At 35.0% G+C, this 20,505-nt stretch overlaps 1 protein-coding gene across 2 annotated transcripts in view; it reads right to left on the bottom strand.

The window, feature by feature from the left end:
• The window catches only part of LOC150092924 (P2X purinoceptor 4-like), a 199,423-nt gene that overhangs the window by 165,416 nt on the left and 13,502 nt on the right, over window positions 1–20,505 (bottom strand). For both annotated transcript variants that reach the window (XM_090413399.1, XM_090413400.1), the window contains exon 2: window positions 16,427–16,607. In XM_090413399.1, the coding sequence (XP_090269525.1) occupies window positions 16,427–16,607 (181 nt within the window). The remainder of the gene's footprint in view (window positions 1–16,426; window positions 16,608–20,505) is intronic.

The following is a 20,505-nucleotide window of genomic DNA, read 5'->3' as shown; positions in this document are numbered from 1 at the left end:
GAAAAAACCTGCTTGCCCATGCCAGAGACCGACTAACTCGGGAACCGGTCGAAAAAAGGCTTAGAAAAATTTCCTCTAGTCACCGACTAGACTTGAAATCAAGTCCTCCTTCGTGTGCCCAAGCGCCGTGGTATGCAAACGCCACATCCACTGAGCTACACAGGCTATATAATATAATAATATAATAAAGATTATATATTAATTTTTCTAAAGTATATTATAAATTTATTATTTACTATATAATAAATACTTAATACTTATATGTATTTGTAATGCAAAAATGTAAAATAAGAGATCACAGGGAAATATATGTGAAAGAAGATAATTGAAAAGAGTAAAAACATTAATTAAAATATTAAAAATTAAATTTTAGTTTTAATGTTTAATAAGATTTGAAAGATGTTCAATAAATGTATATCTTCCAAATATAAGAGATGTATATGATTCTGAAGATTTGGAAAAATCACTTTTTTTTTACTTGATTCCTCCCCCCCCCCCCCCCCAAGTTGCATATTAGCAGTCACTTATATGTATTTGGCATCTAAAGAACATGGTATATAAAATATTCAATACTGGAGGAGAGCAAAATTATTGGCAGAAAGATTCTGAATGACACGAGCAAGATGATCTCATCCTTCACTGATATTTTTTTTTATCCTCCCTACTAATTTCTTGTCAAGTACTTCAGGATATGCAGGTTTATATAGAAATTTCCAAGATGAAAGGTATAAAAATTAGAATACAATGAAAAACCCATAGCTTATATATCAGATAACACAGCTGATAAACATTATTAAATAAGAATTTAAAATTAATTACAATAAATGCAAAAAATATCTTAAAAGGCCTGCTGACTTCCATCAATTTAATACAATTCTGACAATTCATAAATACTTTATAAATTTATGAACTATCATATGATGGATCTGTATTCTCAATAGTGCATCAACTTGGCAGTCAACTACATCATAATAATTACTAACTATTATAACAGAATTAACTCGCGTAAATTATTCTTTATTCGTAGAATTTTCACCTGAGTATCACAGGCATCATCAGTACAAGTACAAGGGTAATTAAACAATAACTGTTATATTCACAAAGCGCCACCCAAGTAGCTAAGGTTAAATTTCCTAAATTTAATTATTATTATTTATTTTTTTAATTATTTAAATTTAATTATTTAGTTATTTAATTATTAAATAATAATTATTTAATTATTCAATTATAATAATTTTTTTTAAAAAAATTTTGTTATAAATATATATGTGTAAGCAAATCTTTCCTAACCTATAATTGTATACACATATATATTTATAACAAAAAAAAAAATTTTTTTTTTTTTTTTGTTATAAATGCTTTATAAAGTACTATCTCCCACAAGGGGGAAAGACGTAGACCATCGGATCTGTTTAGATTAGGGGAGTGAAGTAATGTTTTGCATATTTCTTTGTATAGCCGTTCCATTAGGAACCGACTTTTGTGAATGACTTTTGTCTTGTTCTACTTAACTCTATGTCTGGTGTTGATGGCATGTTCTGCAATTCCAGACTGTTCGGATTCAAGGTACTGGATGTACGACTGGTGTTCTTCTAACCGGACCTAAGCAGATCTTCCTGTTTGTCCGAAATATGATAATCCACATGAGCAGGGAATCTGGTAGATACCTGGATAGCTGAGATGTGGGAGCTTGTCCTTTGGAGACATTATGAATGTGGAGATTTTTCTGATGGGTTCGAAAAGCCACACATATTTAGTGGTTTTAGCACCTTAGTTATGCGTTCACTAACCCCATGTACATGGGGGATAGGTATACGTGTAGGTTCTTCTGTACTTGAAGAGGATGCTGGAGCACGACTACTTAAAGCTCTTTTTATGAAGGACTTCTTATAGCCTTCTTATAGCTATATAGACAGAGGTATTCGATCCTTACCCCAAAAAAACAGCTAACAGAACAAGATTCGAGTGTGCAAAAATTCTTTTTAACGCCAAGCCTCCGTGGCCGAATCTATCGTACACTGGACAAAAAGCACTGAAATCGCTAAAAAATAACAAGAACCTAATTATTACGAAAGCTGACAAAGGGAAGGCTGTAGTCATCCAAGACAGAAGAGAATACGAGAGAAAAATATCACTGTTACTCCATGACTATTCGACTTATAGGCCCCTCACTTCAGATCCTACTGGTAGTCAAATAAGAAAGCTTAATGCCCTTATAGAAAAAATATCAATATGGGATGAAGATAAAAAGAAAACACTAAAAGACCTCCTTTGGGCGCCCAACGGGATTATATAATCTTCCAAAAGTACATAAGCCAGGAATTCCATTAAGACCGGTTGTAGACTGTATAGGTTGTCCCACTTACAAAATATCAAAATTTCTGTCAAATTTACTCACTTCTTCAACTAGAAGAACTACTACGTATATAAAAAATTCTGTGGACTTCAGAAATAAAATTTCCGATCTACATCTAGACGATTCGGAGATTATGATTAGTCTAGATGTTGTTTCGCTATTTACAAATGTTCCGTCAGTGGACAGCATAGAATTACTACACCAAGAATTTCCTCTAGACATTGTCAAATTATTTGAATTTGTAATAAAGTCCGGTTATTTTTCCTTCAAAAACCAGTTATATCAACAAATCGAAGGGACAGTAATGGGTAATCCAATAATCCAAATTATTTGAATTTGTAATAAAGTCCAGTTATTTTTTCCTTCAAAAACCAGTTATACCAACAAATCGAAGGGACAGCAATGGGTAATTCAATATCTGCTGCTATTGCCAACTACTTCATGGAGCATTTCAAACAGCATATCTTTGATAACATTACACCCAGACCTAACATTTGGTTCAGATATGTGGACAACATTTTTGCCATATGGAAGAGCACCTCAGAAGAACTACAACAGTTTCTCTCAAAAATTAATGCACTTCATCCAAGAATCCAGTTCACCCTAGAAGTAATTAAGCAGTTAGCCTTTCTAGACCTCTTGATTCTTCGCCAACCAGATGGTTATCTACAATTCACAGTCTATAGGAAAGAGACTCATACAGACCAGTACATCCACGCTGAATCACATCACCATTCCAGCCAAAAGGCAGGTACTATAAAAACACTAGTTCATAGAGCCAAATCCTTTTGTTCTTCAGAAGAACTTTTACAAAAAGAATTACAGTATATTAATTCCTCCTTCATATCCAATGGCTATAAGAAGTCCTTCATAAAAAGAGCTTTAAGTAGTCGTGCTCCAGCATGCTCTTCAAGTACAGAAGAACCTACACGTATACCTATCCCCTATGTACACAGGGTTAGTGAATGCATAGCTAAGGTGCTAAAACCACTAAACATCTGTGTGGCTTTTCGACCCATCAGAAAAATCTCCACATTCCTAATGTCTTCAAAGGACAAGCTCCCACATCTTAGCTATCCAGGTGTCTACCAGATTCCCTGCTCATGTGGATTATCATATTTCGGACAAACAGGAAGATCTGCTTAGGTCCGGTTAGAAGAACACCAGTCGTACATCCAGTACCTTGAACCCGAACAGTCTGGAATTGCAGAACATGCCATCAACACCAAACATAGAGTTAAGTGGAACAAGACAAAAGTCGTTTCCTAATGGAACGGCTATACAAAGAAACATGTGAAACGTTACTTCACTCCCCTAACCTAAACAGATCCGATGGTCTACGTCTTTCCCCCTTGTGGGAGATAGTACTTTATAAAGCAGCAAATCTTTCCTAACATATAACTGTATACACATATATATATTTATAAATAAAAAAATAATAAAAATAAAAATTTAATTATTATAACTGAATAATTAAATAATTAATTAATAATTAAATTTAAATAATTAAAAAATAAAATAATAAATAATTAAATAAATTTAGTAAATTTAACCTTAGCTACTTAGGTGGCGTTTTGTGAATATAACAGTTATTGTTTAATTAGCCTTGTACCTGTACTGATGATGCCTGTGATACTCAGGTGAAAATTCTATAAATAAAGAATAATTTACGTGAGTTAATTCTGTTATTATAATAGTTAGTAATATGTCTACTCACGGTATTTCCTTACTGAAACTTACATCATAATAATATAATAAGATATAATCTCTTTATATACTCCTCCGAATACCTGTAACAAGTCAATTACCATATTAAAGGTCTGAAATCAGATACCAGTATAGCTAGCTTTAAGAATTCGATAGTATTGACATTTAAACATCTATAACTGTATTCTGGAACACAGTCACCCTTCTTATATGTTTAAGGTATACAAACTCAGGTATTCAAATTTTTCTTCCTTTATATATAGCTTCCATACTCTGTAGCTCAATCAGTACAGATGAAGCCCTTTGGTCAGAAAGACCTGGGTTCGATTTCCATCAGTGACATGAGGAATCTTCATCTGGTCTCTTTCGACTAAAGGTGAGTTAGCCAGTCTCATATGGAGGTAGAGGTTTTTTTCTGGGGGACGAAAAACCAGAATCTCAGGTTTTTTATCCCCCAGAACATCCAAACTAGCCTGTGAACACACGCATCTACAGACATAGGACACACTGGGAGGCATAGGGCTAACCACCTTACCTTCGATATGGTAGCAGTTAGGCGAATAGAAAATACTCGACACCGCAATGTAAAACAGGAGGGAAGGAATAAGAAAATATATATATAAAATTACAGTGATCCACCATTTATCTGATTACATTCAGAAATTTATGTTCAGATGTTTTGATCATAGACTTGAAGAATTGTTCACTTGAAGGAATACTGCATATTCCATAGAGAAGCACCACTGCTGGAGATAAAAAAATACTTTTCGCATTGCCAAATTATATCATCACTGAAAATTTCAGTTGCTTTCTTCAATAATTAAAAAAAAGTAGTAAATAACATTTTGCAAAATAAGAATCTCAAAAGCAAACAAAAGAAGGTAGCAATCAGAAGATTCTTGAAGTGGGGGGGGGGGGAAGGGGAGAGAGAGAGAGAGAGATAAAATTGCAAAACATGCTAAACAAAAATATTAATTTCACTTACTATGTTTAGTTTTGTTTTAAACAAAATTTGTGTTCATTAGCTGTTTTATTACTTATTTTCTTTCAGTCAAATGGCGAGCCCTAACCATTACTAAACTTGGAAAAAAATAAACACGTTTAGTATTCTGTTGACATTGAAATCCTTCACTTAGCCACTTCTTGTTCTTTTTTTAATCACACCAAGCAATTTTTTTTCCCCTCAAGTTTTCCACAAACACACACTTCCTTGTTAAACACTCCACTTACATAAAAGCTCCATGTCACTTCTACAACTTCTTTCAAACAAATTATTCCTTTTGCTGCAATGCCTTCATCATTTTAACAAATTAACATTTTTGGCTGATTTCTTTAGGGCTGTTTTTACAACAATAATGCTATTAGTTATAATCTGAAGTGCCCAGTAACTTGTGTGAATGAATAATGCAAAACTAAGTAACTGCAAACTAAAGTTAGTTGGCTTTGAGATGGATATTTACTTTCCTTCCTTAATAAAATGTTTTGCAAATTTGTGCAATATCACATTTAATATCCATCATGCAAAGCTTGGAGTGATATAACACAAATATTTTTTCATCTAGACAAAGATAGATGCTGATTTTTTAAGTTGTCATTTTTAAGCATGCCACACTTTAATCAACAGGTGCCGTGCAAGTTATTTACAATAATCACCACTGAAAAGTTGAAGTGTCATTATCTCTACAATTGAAATGGCTGTACTGTACCTGAATAGTGACGCTTGAATGAATTCATATATTATAACACAATTTGTGCAAGAAAAACTAAAATAAAATAACACAAGAATTGTTCCCCTTTTTAAACCAAAGAGTACATAAGTATGGACTTTCTTTGAAAAATATCAAGCTGAAAAAAATCATATAATAAATTTTTACCTGCATTTATATTTAAGCAACTTAATGGGTGCACCTTTTGGACAACTCATATAGCAGAGTATATAAGTTCTTTTCACTATACCCTTTGGTATTAATTTTGGTCTAGCTACTCACTGATGAAGCCTCAAAAAAGGCTGAAACTGGTCTGGGTAGTGACCTCCTACCATGTATTAACAGCATACATTTCCTAGGAAGTGTGTTTTTACATTATGGAAAATACCAAGAATAGCGATCAGAACTTTACTCACCTTTGCAACGAGTTGCCCAGTATTGTACTACATACTAGGACTACTTGCATTAGCTCACGCTAGTATTCACCGATATTTTTATAGTTTACTATATTCAGCTTGACACTCTCTGATTCCAATTTCTGAGTTTCTTATTCAGTTTTAAAACAATGTGGGATTTAATATCCCCTTAATTGAAATAGGAAAAAATATATAGTATTGTATGGGGATTTGATGAAAAGAGGTATATTTAATGAGAAAATGACAAAAGCATGTTTTCCAGGTGAAAAGATAAAGAATGTTAGTGAAGCTTTAAGTTTTCAGAAGAAAGAAGCAAACAAGTTAACTGTGAACAAGCAAAAATGAAGGAAGTAAAGATTTTGGGTCTGCTGCCTCAGTATGATAAGACAGAATTGAGAAGGGCCATGACTGCCAATGAGAAGATTGTGCAGGAGGAATGGTGTGTAGTTTATAGATGTGTGGAGTAAATTTGATGGACATAAGGATCTGTATATGCCTAATGGACTGCACTTAAATGGTTTTGGAGTTAGATGCTTGGAACAAGTGTTATTCAGTAAGAGTTTGGAAGTGCAAAACCAGGAAAACTAGAAATGTTAAGGGGAAGGGGGGGGGGGATTAAGAAATCAAGAATGTATGCAGCCTATGAGATAGAGGACAAATGACTGAGTGCAGGAATGACTGCAGAAATGGCCATCCCTAGGACAGATAAGTATGAGTGCAGGAATGATTGTGAAGAGATGGGTGCAGCTTCCCAAGTTTCGAATCTGAATGGGCAGATAATGACATTATGTAAAAGGTAACTGTGGGCCCAAGGGGGGGGGGGGTGTTGAAATGCGTGTACATGAATACCTAAAGTACCAGAAATATAGGATAAGAGTTTTGGGCAATGGTCAGCTCAACTTGGCCAAAAATTACTGGCATCAGCAAAACCTGGTTGTCAGAGAGTGATGTAGTTACAGGGATAGAATGTAATGGACATTATACTTTCATAGTAGATAGAAGAAATAGGGCAGGAGGAGGGATATTATTAATGGTAGCTCAAGAACTTCAACCAACAAAAACAGAAGTTAAGGAAGATTGTAGATCTGATGGAAATGGTTCATTTGAGGCTGCCTATGAGATAAAGACCAATGGGACAAAATATATTATTATTATTACCCAAGACCCCATGGAGTCAAAGACTCATTTAGGAGGTCATTTTATCAAACACGCAGCTCATCGTACCGTGCTTTAAACACACTCAAATTCTCTGCAGACACCACACTCTCAAGCAAGGCATTCCAATCATTCACAACTCTGCATGAAAAAAACCTGCTTCTCACTCCCGTACTCACACCTTCTTTATACAGCTTCCAGGGATGACCTCTGGTTCTCCCCTGATCTCCCACTATTTTCTGTAGAACCTCCAGCATTGATCCTATAAAAACTCCTTACTAACTTGTAGGTCTCTATCATATCTCCCCTCTTCCTCCTGTCCACCAGACTCTGCAAGTTGCATCTTCTCAATCTTTCCTCATACTCAACATTCCAGAGGTTAGAAACTACCTTAGTCAGTCATTTCTGGACACTCTCTAACATCTCTTCATCTTTCTGAAAACCAGGTGACCAAATCTGGGTACAATAGTTCATGTGTGGCCTAATCAAAGCCCTATAGAATGGAACAAGAATCTCCCTACTTCTACAAGTCAGTGTCTTCCACATCATTTCTAGAAGTCTTTGTATTGTCTTCACAATTTTGGCTATGTGTCCCCTAAATTTCAGATACTTATCCACCATCACCCCCAGATCTCTTATTTCCTCCACCTCCGACAATATATATCCTCACCAAGATTAAATTCTGCATCCCATTTTTGTTTTCCAAATTATAAAACCTTACATTTTGCAACATTGAACTTGCATTCCCGTGCCCAATCACCAAATTTATTCAAGTCTTTTTGTAAGGCCACAACACCTTCTCTACTCCTCATGGTTCATCCCAACTTTGCATCATCTGCAAACAACTGATTATCTCCATCCAAATCTTCACCAATATCATTAATATACAAGTTAAACAGCAATGGCCCTAAAACAGACCCCTAGGCACACCACTAGTAACTTTCCTTTTCCTGGATATCGCTCCCTCATACTGAACTTGTTGATATCTATCAGATAGCCAGTCTCCAACCCAATGCACCAATCTAATATCCAACCTCATCCACTCCAGTTTGACTATCAACTTATCATGCGGCAATCTATTAAAAAGCCTTTGCAAAATCTAAGTATATTATTGTGTATCCTTCTCCTCTGCCCATGGAAGCAGTCACCTTATTGTAATAAGTAAGTAGATTATTAAAACATGACCTCCCTTTAGCAAATGTATGCTGTCCATCAAAGATAATACCATTGTTGTTAACCCAATTCTGAATCCTAGTTCTTACAAGCTTCTCCAACAACTTAACCACAACATCTGACACACAGATAGGCCTATAGTTTGATGCTTGAGTTCTATCACCTCCTTTATGAAGTGGCACAATCTTGCCCTCCTTAGGAACTTGACCCAGTGCAAGACTCATATTAAAAAAAATATGTCAAGGCCAGCGTCAACTCCCTGGCACATTCCTTCAGAATACATGGTGATATATTATCAAGTCCCACAGCCTTATTTACATCTAGTTTGCTCAACTCCCCCATACACCTCTTGCTCACTCTTACAGTCAGTCTCTCTTCCCCATCATCAACTGTGCTCAATTATATTGTTGGTTTGATTAGCACTGTGAGTGAGTTTAGGTAGAGCAATTATCATTGTAGACTTCAATTATGGTGATAAAGATTGGAAGGAGGAAAGTGCAAATGGAATTTATACAGTTACTAAGGAATAATAACCTGAAACAGCATGTAAAAAAAGGGCCAGGGATTGAGGGTGTTGGATCTGGTAATAGAAGATTTATCTATAACTGCAGTAGCAACTCTACCTCCGATCGGGGAATGTGACCATGCAGTCTTGTCCTGGGAGATTGCTCGACGTGGGAATTTCAGACAAGAAAGGGTTTATGCAGAACTACAAAGCTGGTGGCATTGTTATTCAATCTTTATGTTAATGACATTTGGAAGGATTTGACAGGAAACATACAGCTGTTCTGCTAATGATAGGATAGGCAGGGTAATGAATGCAACTGACTTGCTGCATTTTTACAGAATGATTTGAACAGGATGGAAATGCAGGTATGTGAAAATGGTTGTCACAGTTAATGTTAATAAATGTAAAGGTAAATGTAAATACTTTCCAATGGCATATTATATTGACATTATACTGATCAGGATAGGAAGTTTAAATTCGGAGATCATATAGCAAAGAATGAAAATACAACTCAAAGGATAACTACAATGCAAAACACACAACAGAGAGAGAGCGAGAGACAGACAGACAGACAGATGAGTAAAACAAACATTAATCTTGAATGAGATTAATGCTTCTAGTAGTAAGACTTATACGTTGGTTAGACATAACTGGTAATTAATTTACGGAATTGACAACGCATATAAAGTAAATTAATTAAAGATAACTTTAATGAATCACTTCTATATTTCGGCAATGTCACATTGCCATCTTCGGGAAGATAAGCTGATATTTAAGTTACAGCACATGGGTTTAGATGTCAGGTTAGTGAACTGGATTCTGGATTGGCTATCTCATAAGTATCAGAGTGTGTACGAAGGAGCAATATCAAGGAGGCAGAAGGTTACAAGTGGGGTCCTACAGAACTCAGTACTAGGACTTGTATTGTTTTAACATTTATATCAATTTGATTGTTGGGGGATATTCACTTGTTTGCAGATGATGAAGCTGGATAAGGTTATTAATAATTTTAATAATTAATAATAAGGTTGTTAAAAATTTTCTAACCTCTGGAATGTCTAGTATGAGGAAAGATTGAGAAGATGCAACTTGCAGAGTCTGGTGGAGAGGAGGAGGAGAGATATGATAGAGACCTACAAGTTATTAAGGGGTTGTTAGAGGATCAGTGCTGGAGTTCAATTCTACAGAAAATAGTGGGAGATCAGGGGAGAACCAGATGTCATCCCTGGAAGCTGTATAAGGAGGGTGTGAGTAGGGAAGTGAGAGGCAAGTTTTTTTTTTCATGCAGAGTTGTGAATGATTGGAATGTCTTGCCCGAGAGTGTGGTGTCTGCAGAGAATTTGAGTGTGTTTAAAGCACGGTATGATGAACTGTGAGTTTGATAAAAGGACCTCCTAGATGAGTCTTTGACTCCATGTGTTCTTGGGTAATAATAATAATAGTGCAGATGTAGTAGTCCTGCAAGAGGATTTGAATAAACTGGACAGGTGAATAAATAAATGAGGATTTCAGTTTAATGCAACTAAATGTAAAGTCTAAATGCAAAGTGTTGAAGTTTGTTATGCATCGGTGGAAGGCTGCATACTCTGTTGGAGGTTCTGTACAGGTGTAAATAGGGGAGGCAAGGGATCTTGGGGGTGATGATTGATAGAAACCTGAAATTCAGGGAACATATTGCAAACGTGGTGAAGATAACCCAGAGGATTCCTGCAATACTGAGGATGCTGACATGCAGAGATAATAGTTGTCATTCCATTGTATATAGCCTTGATCAGACCACACTTAGACTATTGTTCTCAAATTTGGTTACCAGGATTTGGAGATAAATTAACTGTGGAAGGGGTTCAGAGGCTGATAACAAAGATGGGATCAGGACTATACAATGTTAGTTATGAAGACAGATTGAGGGAATGTGGACTGCAGAGTTTGGTAGATAGAAGGAGAGGTGATATGATTGAGACTTTTTAAACTGTTACAGGGTAACACTGGGAGAGTTCTTTTGTTAGTAGAACATGGGAGGGGGGGGGGGGAATGAGGACAAGGGGTCATCCCTGGAAGTTACAAAAAGCTGTGAGCAAGAGGATGAGGAGTGGTTTCTTTGCATGGAAAGTGGTTGAACCATGGAATGCATTGTCTGACAGAGTGATGAGAGCACAAACAGTCAAAGAGTTCAAGGAATGGTATGATACGTTGCATTTTCTAGGGTGGGCCTCCCACGATGAGTCTTTAGACTCCATTTAATATAATCATGTCAATGCATCTGTCTTTCTGGGTGGAACATTGTGTGTTTCCCCATAATAGAATGGCATTTAACTACTGTATATATAAAGGACAAGTGAATTGTTTGTTGCCAATAACTTTAAAGAATGATCATTGCTAACACAAGCATTAATCTCATAACTGGTAATTAATTTATGGAATTGACAACGCATATAAAGTAAATTAATTAAAGATAACTTTAATGAATCACTTCTATATTTCGGCAATGTCACATTGCCATCTTCGGGAACATAAAGATATGGTATGTGCACTAAGGAACTAACAAAGCAAATGAGGAAGAAAATAAGAACTAATTTTGTTCCTAAAGTCCTAATGGTGCCCTCTTGCGGGCTAATTTGGTAGTCTTGGCAGTTGGGCTGAAGTTCTCAAAATGAAAGTCTCCCAAATTTGGGGCAGTTTCATGCACCCAAATTTGTTGGAGTTAGGAACATTTTTTAGAGCTGCTGAAGATTCTTTGAATCTTCGTTATCTTTAATTAATTTACTTTGGTACCCTCAAATGTGGTAATTAATTTAATTTTTAATTAATCTTTAATTAATTAAAATTAATTAATAAATTAATTAATTAAAAATCTTTAATTAATTTAATGTGGTACCCTCAAATGCCTTTGTAAAATAAAATTAAAAAAAAAAAAAAAATGGCAGAATATTCCATTCCCTCATCAACTGCTCTTGTCACTTGATTATAAAAGGCAATCATATTATTAAAGAAAGAGTATTCCTTAACAAATCCATGTTGACTCACAGATAACATTACCCTCATCTGCCCAATGCCATATATGGTCCCTCACTAATTCCTCCAAGAGCTTAACAACTACTGATGAAATACAAACTGATCTATAATTTGACACTTCCAGTCTGCCACCACCCTTATACAATGGCACTATCTCACCCTCCTTTGAAACACATTCTCCTCTTGCACTTCTAAACCTCGAACCTACCCTATTCCTCTAGTATTAAAACCTACTTCTCAAGGATGAAATATCTGAATAAAGTGTTCACCAAACAACTCTGTCATGTCCTTTGTATCAGTAACTCTATTCCCATTTTTATATAATAATGTTATTCTTCTACGAAGGTGGTCTGAAAAGTTCTCAGCCTTGACCATAGATGGCAACACTATCAACAAGACTTTTATTTTCTAAGTTGGTACATCTGTCATAAGAATCCATGCGAAATTGCAAGTCATTCTATCAAGTAGTTTGTTTTATACAGCTGTCTGAAGCAAAAGTGTTGTCTGTATCCCTCGAAAAGGATAAAATTGAGTATCGTGCGGTTATAAAATTCTTTGTAAAAGAAGGTTTAACACCAAAAGAAATTCATTCGAAAGACTATTACACTTTTTTTATAATCTTTGTCAAGTAGCTTTATTTTATCCTCCTACATGTTTCGCCAATCTTTTTCTATTGGCATCCTCAGGGAATACAAACTAGTAAGCTAAAATGAAGGTTACAGACTAGGTTATAACTGATGGTTCTAATTCATACAAAAAATTGGTATTGTGCGTGTCTCGTTAACGTGATTTATTCGTTATGGCTCATTACGTAATTGTTATGAAAGTTCATTTCTTTGATGTTTAATGATCTGATAAAAGTTTTCCAAATTTCTGGTAAAATTAGACCTTGGTTCTTGTTTAGGTTTTCAGTTTTACGGGCGACTGTAGCTGCTTCTTTAAAGGTTCTTGAATGGTAGTTATCTTCTATGTATGGCATAAGGCTCTTATCCCACTCAATGTGATGGTTAGTAGAGGCAAAGTGGCATGAAAGGCCTGAAATGTCTTGTCTGTTATTTCTGACATATCCTATGTGTTCTTTCTTTCTCGTTTCAAAGCTTCTAGAGGTCTGACCTACGTAACTAATACCACATGAGCAAGGTATATTGTATACTCCAGAGTACTTGTAGAATGGGTGAGGATCTTTCGGTGATCTTAAAAATTTCCGAATAGTGTTGATTGGTTTGAATGCCACTCTGATCTTATGTGGTTTTAAAAGGTTAGCTAATTTTTTGGAAAGGTTGCTGACAAAAGGAATCATAATTGTACTGATGTATTGGACGTCATCACGTTGTCGATGTGGTATATCAGTAAAGAGAATCTTGTTATAGAGTCTTTTTGGGTAACCATTTAAAGAAAGTTCTCTGGATATTGTGGTTAATTCCGTTAGTAGGTCATCCTTGTCTGTCGTATACTGTATAGCTCTTTTCTTGAGACTATGGATAATGCTAAGTTTCTGAGCTATGTGATGAGCTGAGTTGAAATGGAGATAACCATTTCAACTCAGCTAGTATGGCCATGTTTAATGGCCATGTTAAACTGCTGAGACTATAGGCATTTCAAAAGAATGTATAGGATATATTTTGCATGAAGAATTGCAAATGAAAAATCTTTGTGCAAGATAGATGCTGCACTTGTTCACAGCAGATCAAAAACGAACTCACATGAAAATCTCTGAACAGTGCCTGGAGTGTTTTAATAAGTATAAAACTGATTTCATGCATCGATTTATTACTATGAATGAGACCTGGATTCATCATTACACACCAGAATCCAAACAGCAGTCAAAACAGTGGACAGAAGCCAGTTGTTCAGTGCCAAAGAAGACAGTCGGTTCCATCAGCAGGAAAGGTCATGGTATCAGTGTTTTGGGATAAACTAAAAAGCATTTTGTTTATTAATTATCTTGAAAAGGGTAAAACAATGATGGGGAATATTATTCCGATCTTTTAACCAGACTAGACGAAAAAATTCGTTAGAAAAGACCCAGTTTGCAGAAGAAAAAATCATCTTTCATCAGGGCAATGCACTGCCAACAAAGTTGTTTTAGGCAATGGGAAAATTAAGGGATCTGCACTATGAATTGTTGGACCATCCACCCTATTCCCCAAATTTGACTCCCTCTGACTTCTATCTCTTCAAAAAACTAAAATTCATCCTCACTGATCAGCATTTTTCTTCGAATCAAGAGGTGATCTATAGAGGGGTATTTTGCAGATCTTACTGAGAACCACTACAGGGATGGGATAATGGCGCTAGAATAAATGTATTAGTCTTAAAGGAAATTAAGAATAAGTTGAAAAATAAAAATAATTTTGAAATTATAAATTCATTTTTTCACTGTAAGGCTGAGAACTTTTCAGACCACCCTCGCACAATCATTTCTCCTCCTACTGGCTACATATCGAAAAAAATTCCTTGGGATTTTCTTTAAATCTCAGGGCCAATCTCTTCTCATATTCCAGTTTTGCCTTCCTAATTATACTAGTCACTCTCCTAGTTTCAGTTTTATATTCTTCATACATCTGCTCTCCACCCCCTCTCCTTATAACCTCTTTTGTTAACTGCAGTTTCTGTTTAATATTGTTTGTTATCCACTTTACAACCAAATTTTGTTCTCTTCTTCACCTGTGGTATACAGCTTGCTATTGCTGTTAATAAATATCCCTTCACAATTTATCAAGTATTAATGATACTTGATACCTCCATTTCAAGTATCAAGTATTTATCAAGTATTAATGATACTTGATATCTCGCCCTTTCAATTCCTCCCTCCATGGAACTTCTCCATGTTGATATCAAGACTGTTATAATTACCAGCCACTTATAATTCCACATACATTACTTTCTCTTTGATACTCCTGCATGTCTATTCATCTTCCAAATTTCTCTAAAAACTAACAATCAGAATTTCTGCTCACAAAAAATCAAGGATATATATAATCAAAAACTGCAATAAGACGCTAAAGATAACTGCTGTAAAAATAGACAGCCTCTTTAAATACAATCCACTTTAAACAATGACCATGTTGGAATTTGAACTTAAAAAAAAAAAAAATCTTAAATGGAATAACTTCCATGTATGAATGTTTCTAACATTTTTATTGTAGTATATTATTTTGTTATTGAAGCTTGATGATTTATATAAGTCACCAGGAACAGATAATTATTTAGAGTGATGTATGTGACTGTTGTTAGTGCTTACTGTTGTTTGTATCTTAGTATAAATGATTCCAAAAGCAAAAGTTTATTCCTTTACATGTGTGTCCATTTACTTTTGGCACCAAATGATAAATGAACTATTTTCTGGAATAAATACTTTGTTGCCAAGCATTTTCTGATTCTGTAGATGACCAAGAGAGACCATATCTACAAGGAATAGTCTCACCATTTTTATAAATTATTAATTTATAAAAATGTTTTATAAATTATATAAAATGTATTATATATATATATATATATATATATATATATATATATATATATATATATATAAAATGTATTATATATATATATATATATATATATATATATATATATATTAAATTAGAAATCTCACCATTTATAAAAACAGGTTTATAAAAACCTGTTTTTATAAAACAGGTTTTTATAAACCACTAGTATTTTCACAGACAATCACAATACTCAAAACTGGTAGCATGAAACAGTTACTGTTTCAACTTTCTGAAAGATTTCTATCAAGTAGCAGTCATGAATTATTTGTTAGTTTGAACAAGTGTTTGGATAAGAAGAACAGACACAGTACTTCAAATGTAGAAATCATGTAAGTCATCTCATTTGTGAAGTACACCAAATGAAACAGATCTATAGGTGATCAAATGTTTACACTTAGATACCAAAAAAAGAATATAATCTGCAGGTCCATATTTTATTTGTAGACTTCAGAAAAGCATATTATAGCATTCATAGAGAAGGCCTTAGGGAACATTAGATGAATTAGGAATACCTCATAAGATTATACATTTAATCAAAATTTGCACCATTGACAGCTGAAGCATGGTATTAGCTAATTATATTAGATCTGAACCTTTTGATATTGAGACACCCAATCAATAAAAGGCCTGGAGAACAACTGACTAAGCAGCAGTGTTCCAGCCTGCATGTCTCAACTGGTCATCATGCAGATCTCACAGGAGCATCATGTGAGCAATGCATGATGGTAAACGAAGCAGGTGACAAAGAATGAATGCATGTAGGCCAAAGGATGCTTTGACACTAAACAAAAAGACATTAAATGAAGTTCGACTATATTAGTACAACCTATATTATGAAAAAAACATGGATTTCTGCTGTATTGTTTCCTTAATACTAAAATTATAGTAAATTAACTTACTGAAGGAGGAACAACAAAATCTGGAATATCCCATATTCTATTATAATCATCGTGGTTTTTTATAAAGCTTTCGAAATCATCACGTGAATAATTTGTATATTCAACTCCTTTTACTTTTGTGGTGACAGCACTTTCAACACTGTCAACTTCCTGATAACCTTTGTTATACACAATGACATACCTACAAAAGATATGCAGAATGAGAAGTTTGAAAAGATAAAAGCAAATTAAGTTAACAGACTAAAAATTTATTGATAACATGTTAAACACAGAACAATACACACTATTATTATTATTATTATATGGAAATCTCTGGGAGAGGGGATCTAAAGACTACTCATACACCCTTCATTATACCTATCCCCCCCCCACCACCACCATCATCACATGCACTCTTTACTTCCATCAGTACCCATTCCATTTGCTATGAGGAAAATCTATCTCGCCCTTGCTGACCACACTCTTTCTGCAGATGACCCTTTGTTTTGCCTGTTCCTACATATAGTGAAAGAGTTCACCCACATCCAGCTTATAAAATCTCTTTACTAACTTGTATTGTCACCATATACCTCTTCTCTGCCTGCTTACCAGTTTTTAAATCTATATTCTCTTAATCTGGTCTCATATCCAACACTCCACAGTTCTTAGAACTATGGCAATCTGATATGAGCACAGAACTTCAGATATAGTCATAACAAGTCTTATTGAAAAGGAACAATGATTTCCTTATTCTCACATGTTATGTTTCCTTAGCCTCACTGTTATTCATTCTCAGTTTTACAAACCTTTTGCAATGCGACCTCTGAATTTTAATTCCTTGTCTACTATCACTCTAAGATCTCTTAATTTCTTGGAGGAAAATTTCACTAATGAAGTATGCAAATTTCTTTGACCCAAAATTCACAATTATTCATCATGGAAATGGCATTTATTATTTGGTAATGTATTCAGATCCTTTACAGGGCCTATGTATCACTAACCAATCTACATTAACAACAAACCAATGGATCTCTTTCTCTTCAAGCCATTCCCAATATTATTAATATACAAAGTGCACAGTAATGGTCCATAGCAAGAGCTATCCTGTAGTATCCTAATGGTCAACATCCTTAATTTCTCCATCTCTCCATCCATCAACTTTCTAATATGTCTTATCTATGATAGTAGTTTATTCTCCATTCTCCATGTGGTTTGGCTTATGTAACAACCCTCCATGTCATATTCTGGTAATCTATTAGATTGCCTTACAGCAATCCAATAATGTTATGGTGTGTCCATTTCTGTTTCCATAAAAAAGTGCCATTTTCCATGCAGAGAACAGTATGCTTATGGAAGTTAAACCTTCTATAATTATCCTTCTTTTACTCACTACATAGCAAACTCTCCAAGATGATTTTCTTTATTTTACTCAGGTACCTGTTTCTCATAAGCAGACTTTACTGTCCTTACCATACTTGTCATTCTTTCTGATCTATGGATTTTCTCATGTAACTGATCCCATAATTTTTCACATTATTTACTTTTTTTTTTTCCTTTCTGGTGGAATTCTTGCTTAATGAGATTACTTTTTCCATTGTTTCTTCTAACATCATATTTATTCTTCTAATTTCTACTGGAATTCAGTACATTCAAATCTATAAGAACTTTTCAACCTATGGCAAGTTAGCCAGTCTCATACACAGTAATGGGATAGATAGTAGCTATATTCAAATAAAATCATTTGGCCATAAACATGCATTTTTTAATGCATAAACAGAAGATGATATGATTAAGATTGTACTCAAAATGGAATAAAAAGTAATCAAAATGCATACAGTTAAGAAAACTTGGAGTCTGGAAATGGAAGTAGCAAAGTTTGTATTAACAACAGATTCCCCCACCACTTCTATGGAATTATATGAATCCTTACATATAAACAAGTGTTAAAATAACTTTACACTACTTAATTCTGGAAAATTTAATCAAAGTCTTGAGTTTGTTCTACATTTATCCATGAACAACGTAACTAGACTAGTCACATAAGTAAATGGAATTTTGTGTATTATACATGTACAAATATAGTCTTAAAAATACTATAACTAACTGCAATGCCTTTCACAAATTTTACAAACTTTTTTTTGTAGATCTCTTGTTTAATGAGATTGTCCATTAATTCTTTTACCATCATATTTATTCTTTTAACTTTTACTGGAAATTCAAATGCTGCAAACACACCTCCCATTCAGATGGCATTTGAGCCTTCTAGTCCCTTCATCAAAAGTTGTGCCATAGGCACATTTGCCCATCCATGTTTCCATAACTCTCACATTCAGATGTTACTATTGTAACATCATCCCAAAGACAAGGCTGACTTATTGGCATCACTGTTCTTTCCAATTCCTGCAATGATGATGTCCCCCCCCCCACCTGCTACACACACTTTACCAAGGGATGAAGGGACTAAAGCAGTGTTTCTCGACGTTTTTTGGATCATGCCCCACCTCAACGTCTTTTGATGTTGAGGTGGGGCATGATTATGTCCACCTCAACATCAAAGATTTTGATGCTCCCCTCTAGCATAATAGTCAGCCAAGTTCTGAAAGAGTATAATATAAATAGGTACATGTACATTTTCTAATTGCCCCTAAAATATTCAAATTGCCCCCCTGTGGGGCATACGCCCCACGTTGAGAAACACTGGACTAAAGGATGAAGAGATGTTGGAGAGGGTCCAGAGGCAATTGAACAAAATAGTTTCTGATCTCTGGAATGTTGGATATGAAAAAAAGGTTGAGACGATGCAATTTGCAGAGTCTAGTGGACAGGAGAAAGAGGGGTGATATGACAGAATGTACAAATTAGTAAAGGGTTGTAATAGCATTAACGTTGAAGAGGTTTTTCATAAAATGGTGGGAAATTGGGGGAAGAACAAGAGGTCATCTCTGGAAACTGTATAAGGAGGGTGTGAGCAAGGGAATGAAGCAGGTTTTTTGCATACAGTTGTGAATGACTGGAATGCATTACCTAAAAGCATGGTGTCTGCAGAGAATTTGAATGTGTTTAAGGCAAGGTATGATGAGCCATATGCATGTATGATAAAAAGGACCTCCTAGATGAGTCTATGAATCTATGGGATCTTAGGATAATAATAATACCTTGTGATTGCAAAATTTGGTAAAGTAATCCTGACATCTACCTTACAGCATGGAAACAGCCCTGCATCCAGCCCATTCCAAAAAAGGCCAACCACAAACTACTGTCCAATTGCTCTCGCTTCAGTTCTTTCAAAAACTGTAGAGAAGATCAACAGCCAATTTCAACACCACCTGAGATCCATTAGCTAGACAAACAGTATGGATACTCTACTCTCGATCCACAGCTGATCTTCTAGCCTTGACTTAATCTATAGAAATATTAATATTGTATTATGAAATGCAAGGTGTTATACTTTGGGATACAGATATATAAGGCTATGTACTGTATTGGTGGAGCAGAACTTCAGGAAGTGGATGAGATTTGGAATCTTAAAGTGATGGTAAACAATAGACTGAGTTCTGAGGGCACATCACAAGTTGCAAAGACTTTTTATCCCTACATTGACATAAAAGGATAAAGAGATGGTGATGCCTCTATATCAGGCATTGATCAGACCACATAGACTACTATGCTCAGATTTGGTCACCTAGTTTTTATTGTGTGGAAACACTAGAGAGGGTCCAATGATGAATGATCAAAGTGATATCAGGACTCTGGGGTGATGGTTAAGAAGAGCATTTAAGGGAATGTGGATTGCAGAGGTTGGTAGATAGGAGGAAAAGAGGAGATATGATAGAATCCTTTAACTAACTTGAAGGTCTATCAGATTAATACAGAACCTATATTATTATAATTATAAAAACAGTGGATGTTAAATGAGAAGAACAAGAGGCCATCCCTGGAAAATGTATAAAAATATGGTGAAGAAGGGTGTGAGGAGTAGGTGTTTTATGTAGAGAGTTATTAGTGAGTGGAATGCATTGCTGAAGTGCATTGTGAATGGGGTAGTGTAAATAACTTCAAAGCTCTTTTATGATAGACATGTTGTTGGTTGAATAGTGAAG

This window comes from Typopeltis vanoorti, chromosome 24, assembly GCF_054136105.1.
Source record: "Typopeltis vanoorti isolate ZY-2024b chromosome 24, IOZ_Tvanoo_1.0, whole genome shotgun sequence".
NCBI lineage: Eukaryota > Metazoa > Arthropoda > Arachnida > Uropygi > Thelyphonidae > Typopeltis > Typopeltis vanoorti.
The sequence above is the reverse complement of the archived record's forward strand: the minus strand, read 5'-3'. Positions and strand labels throughout refer to the sequence as shown.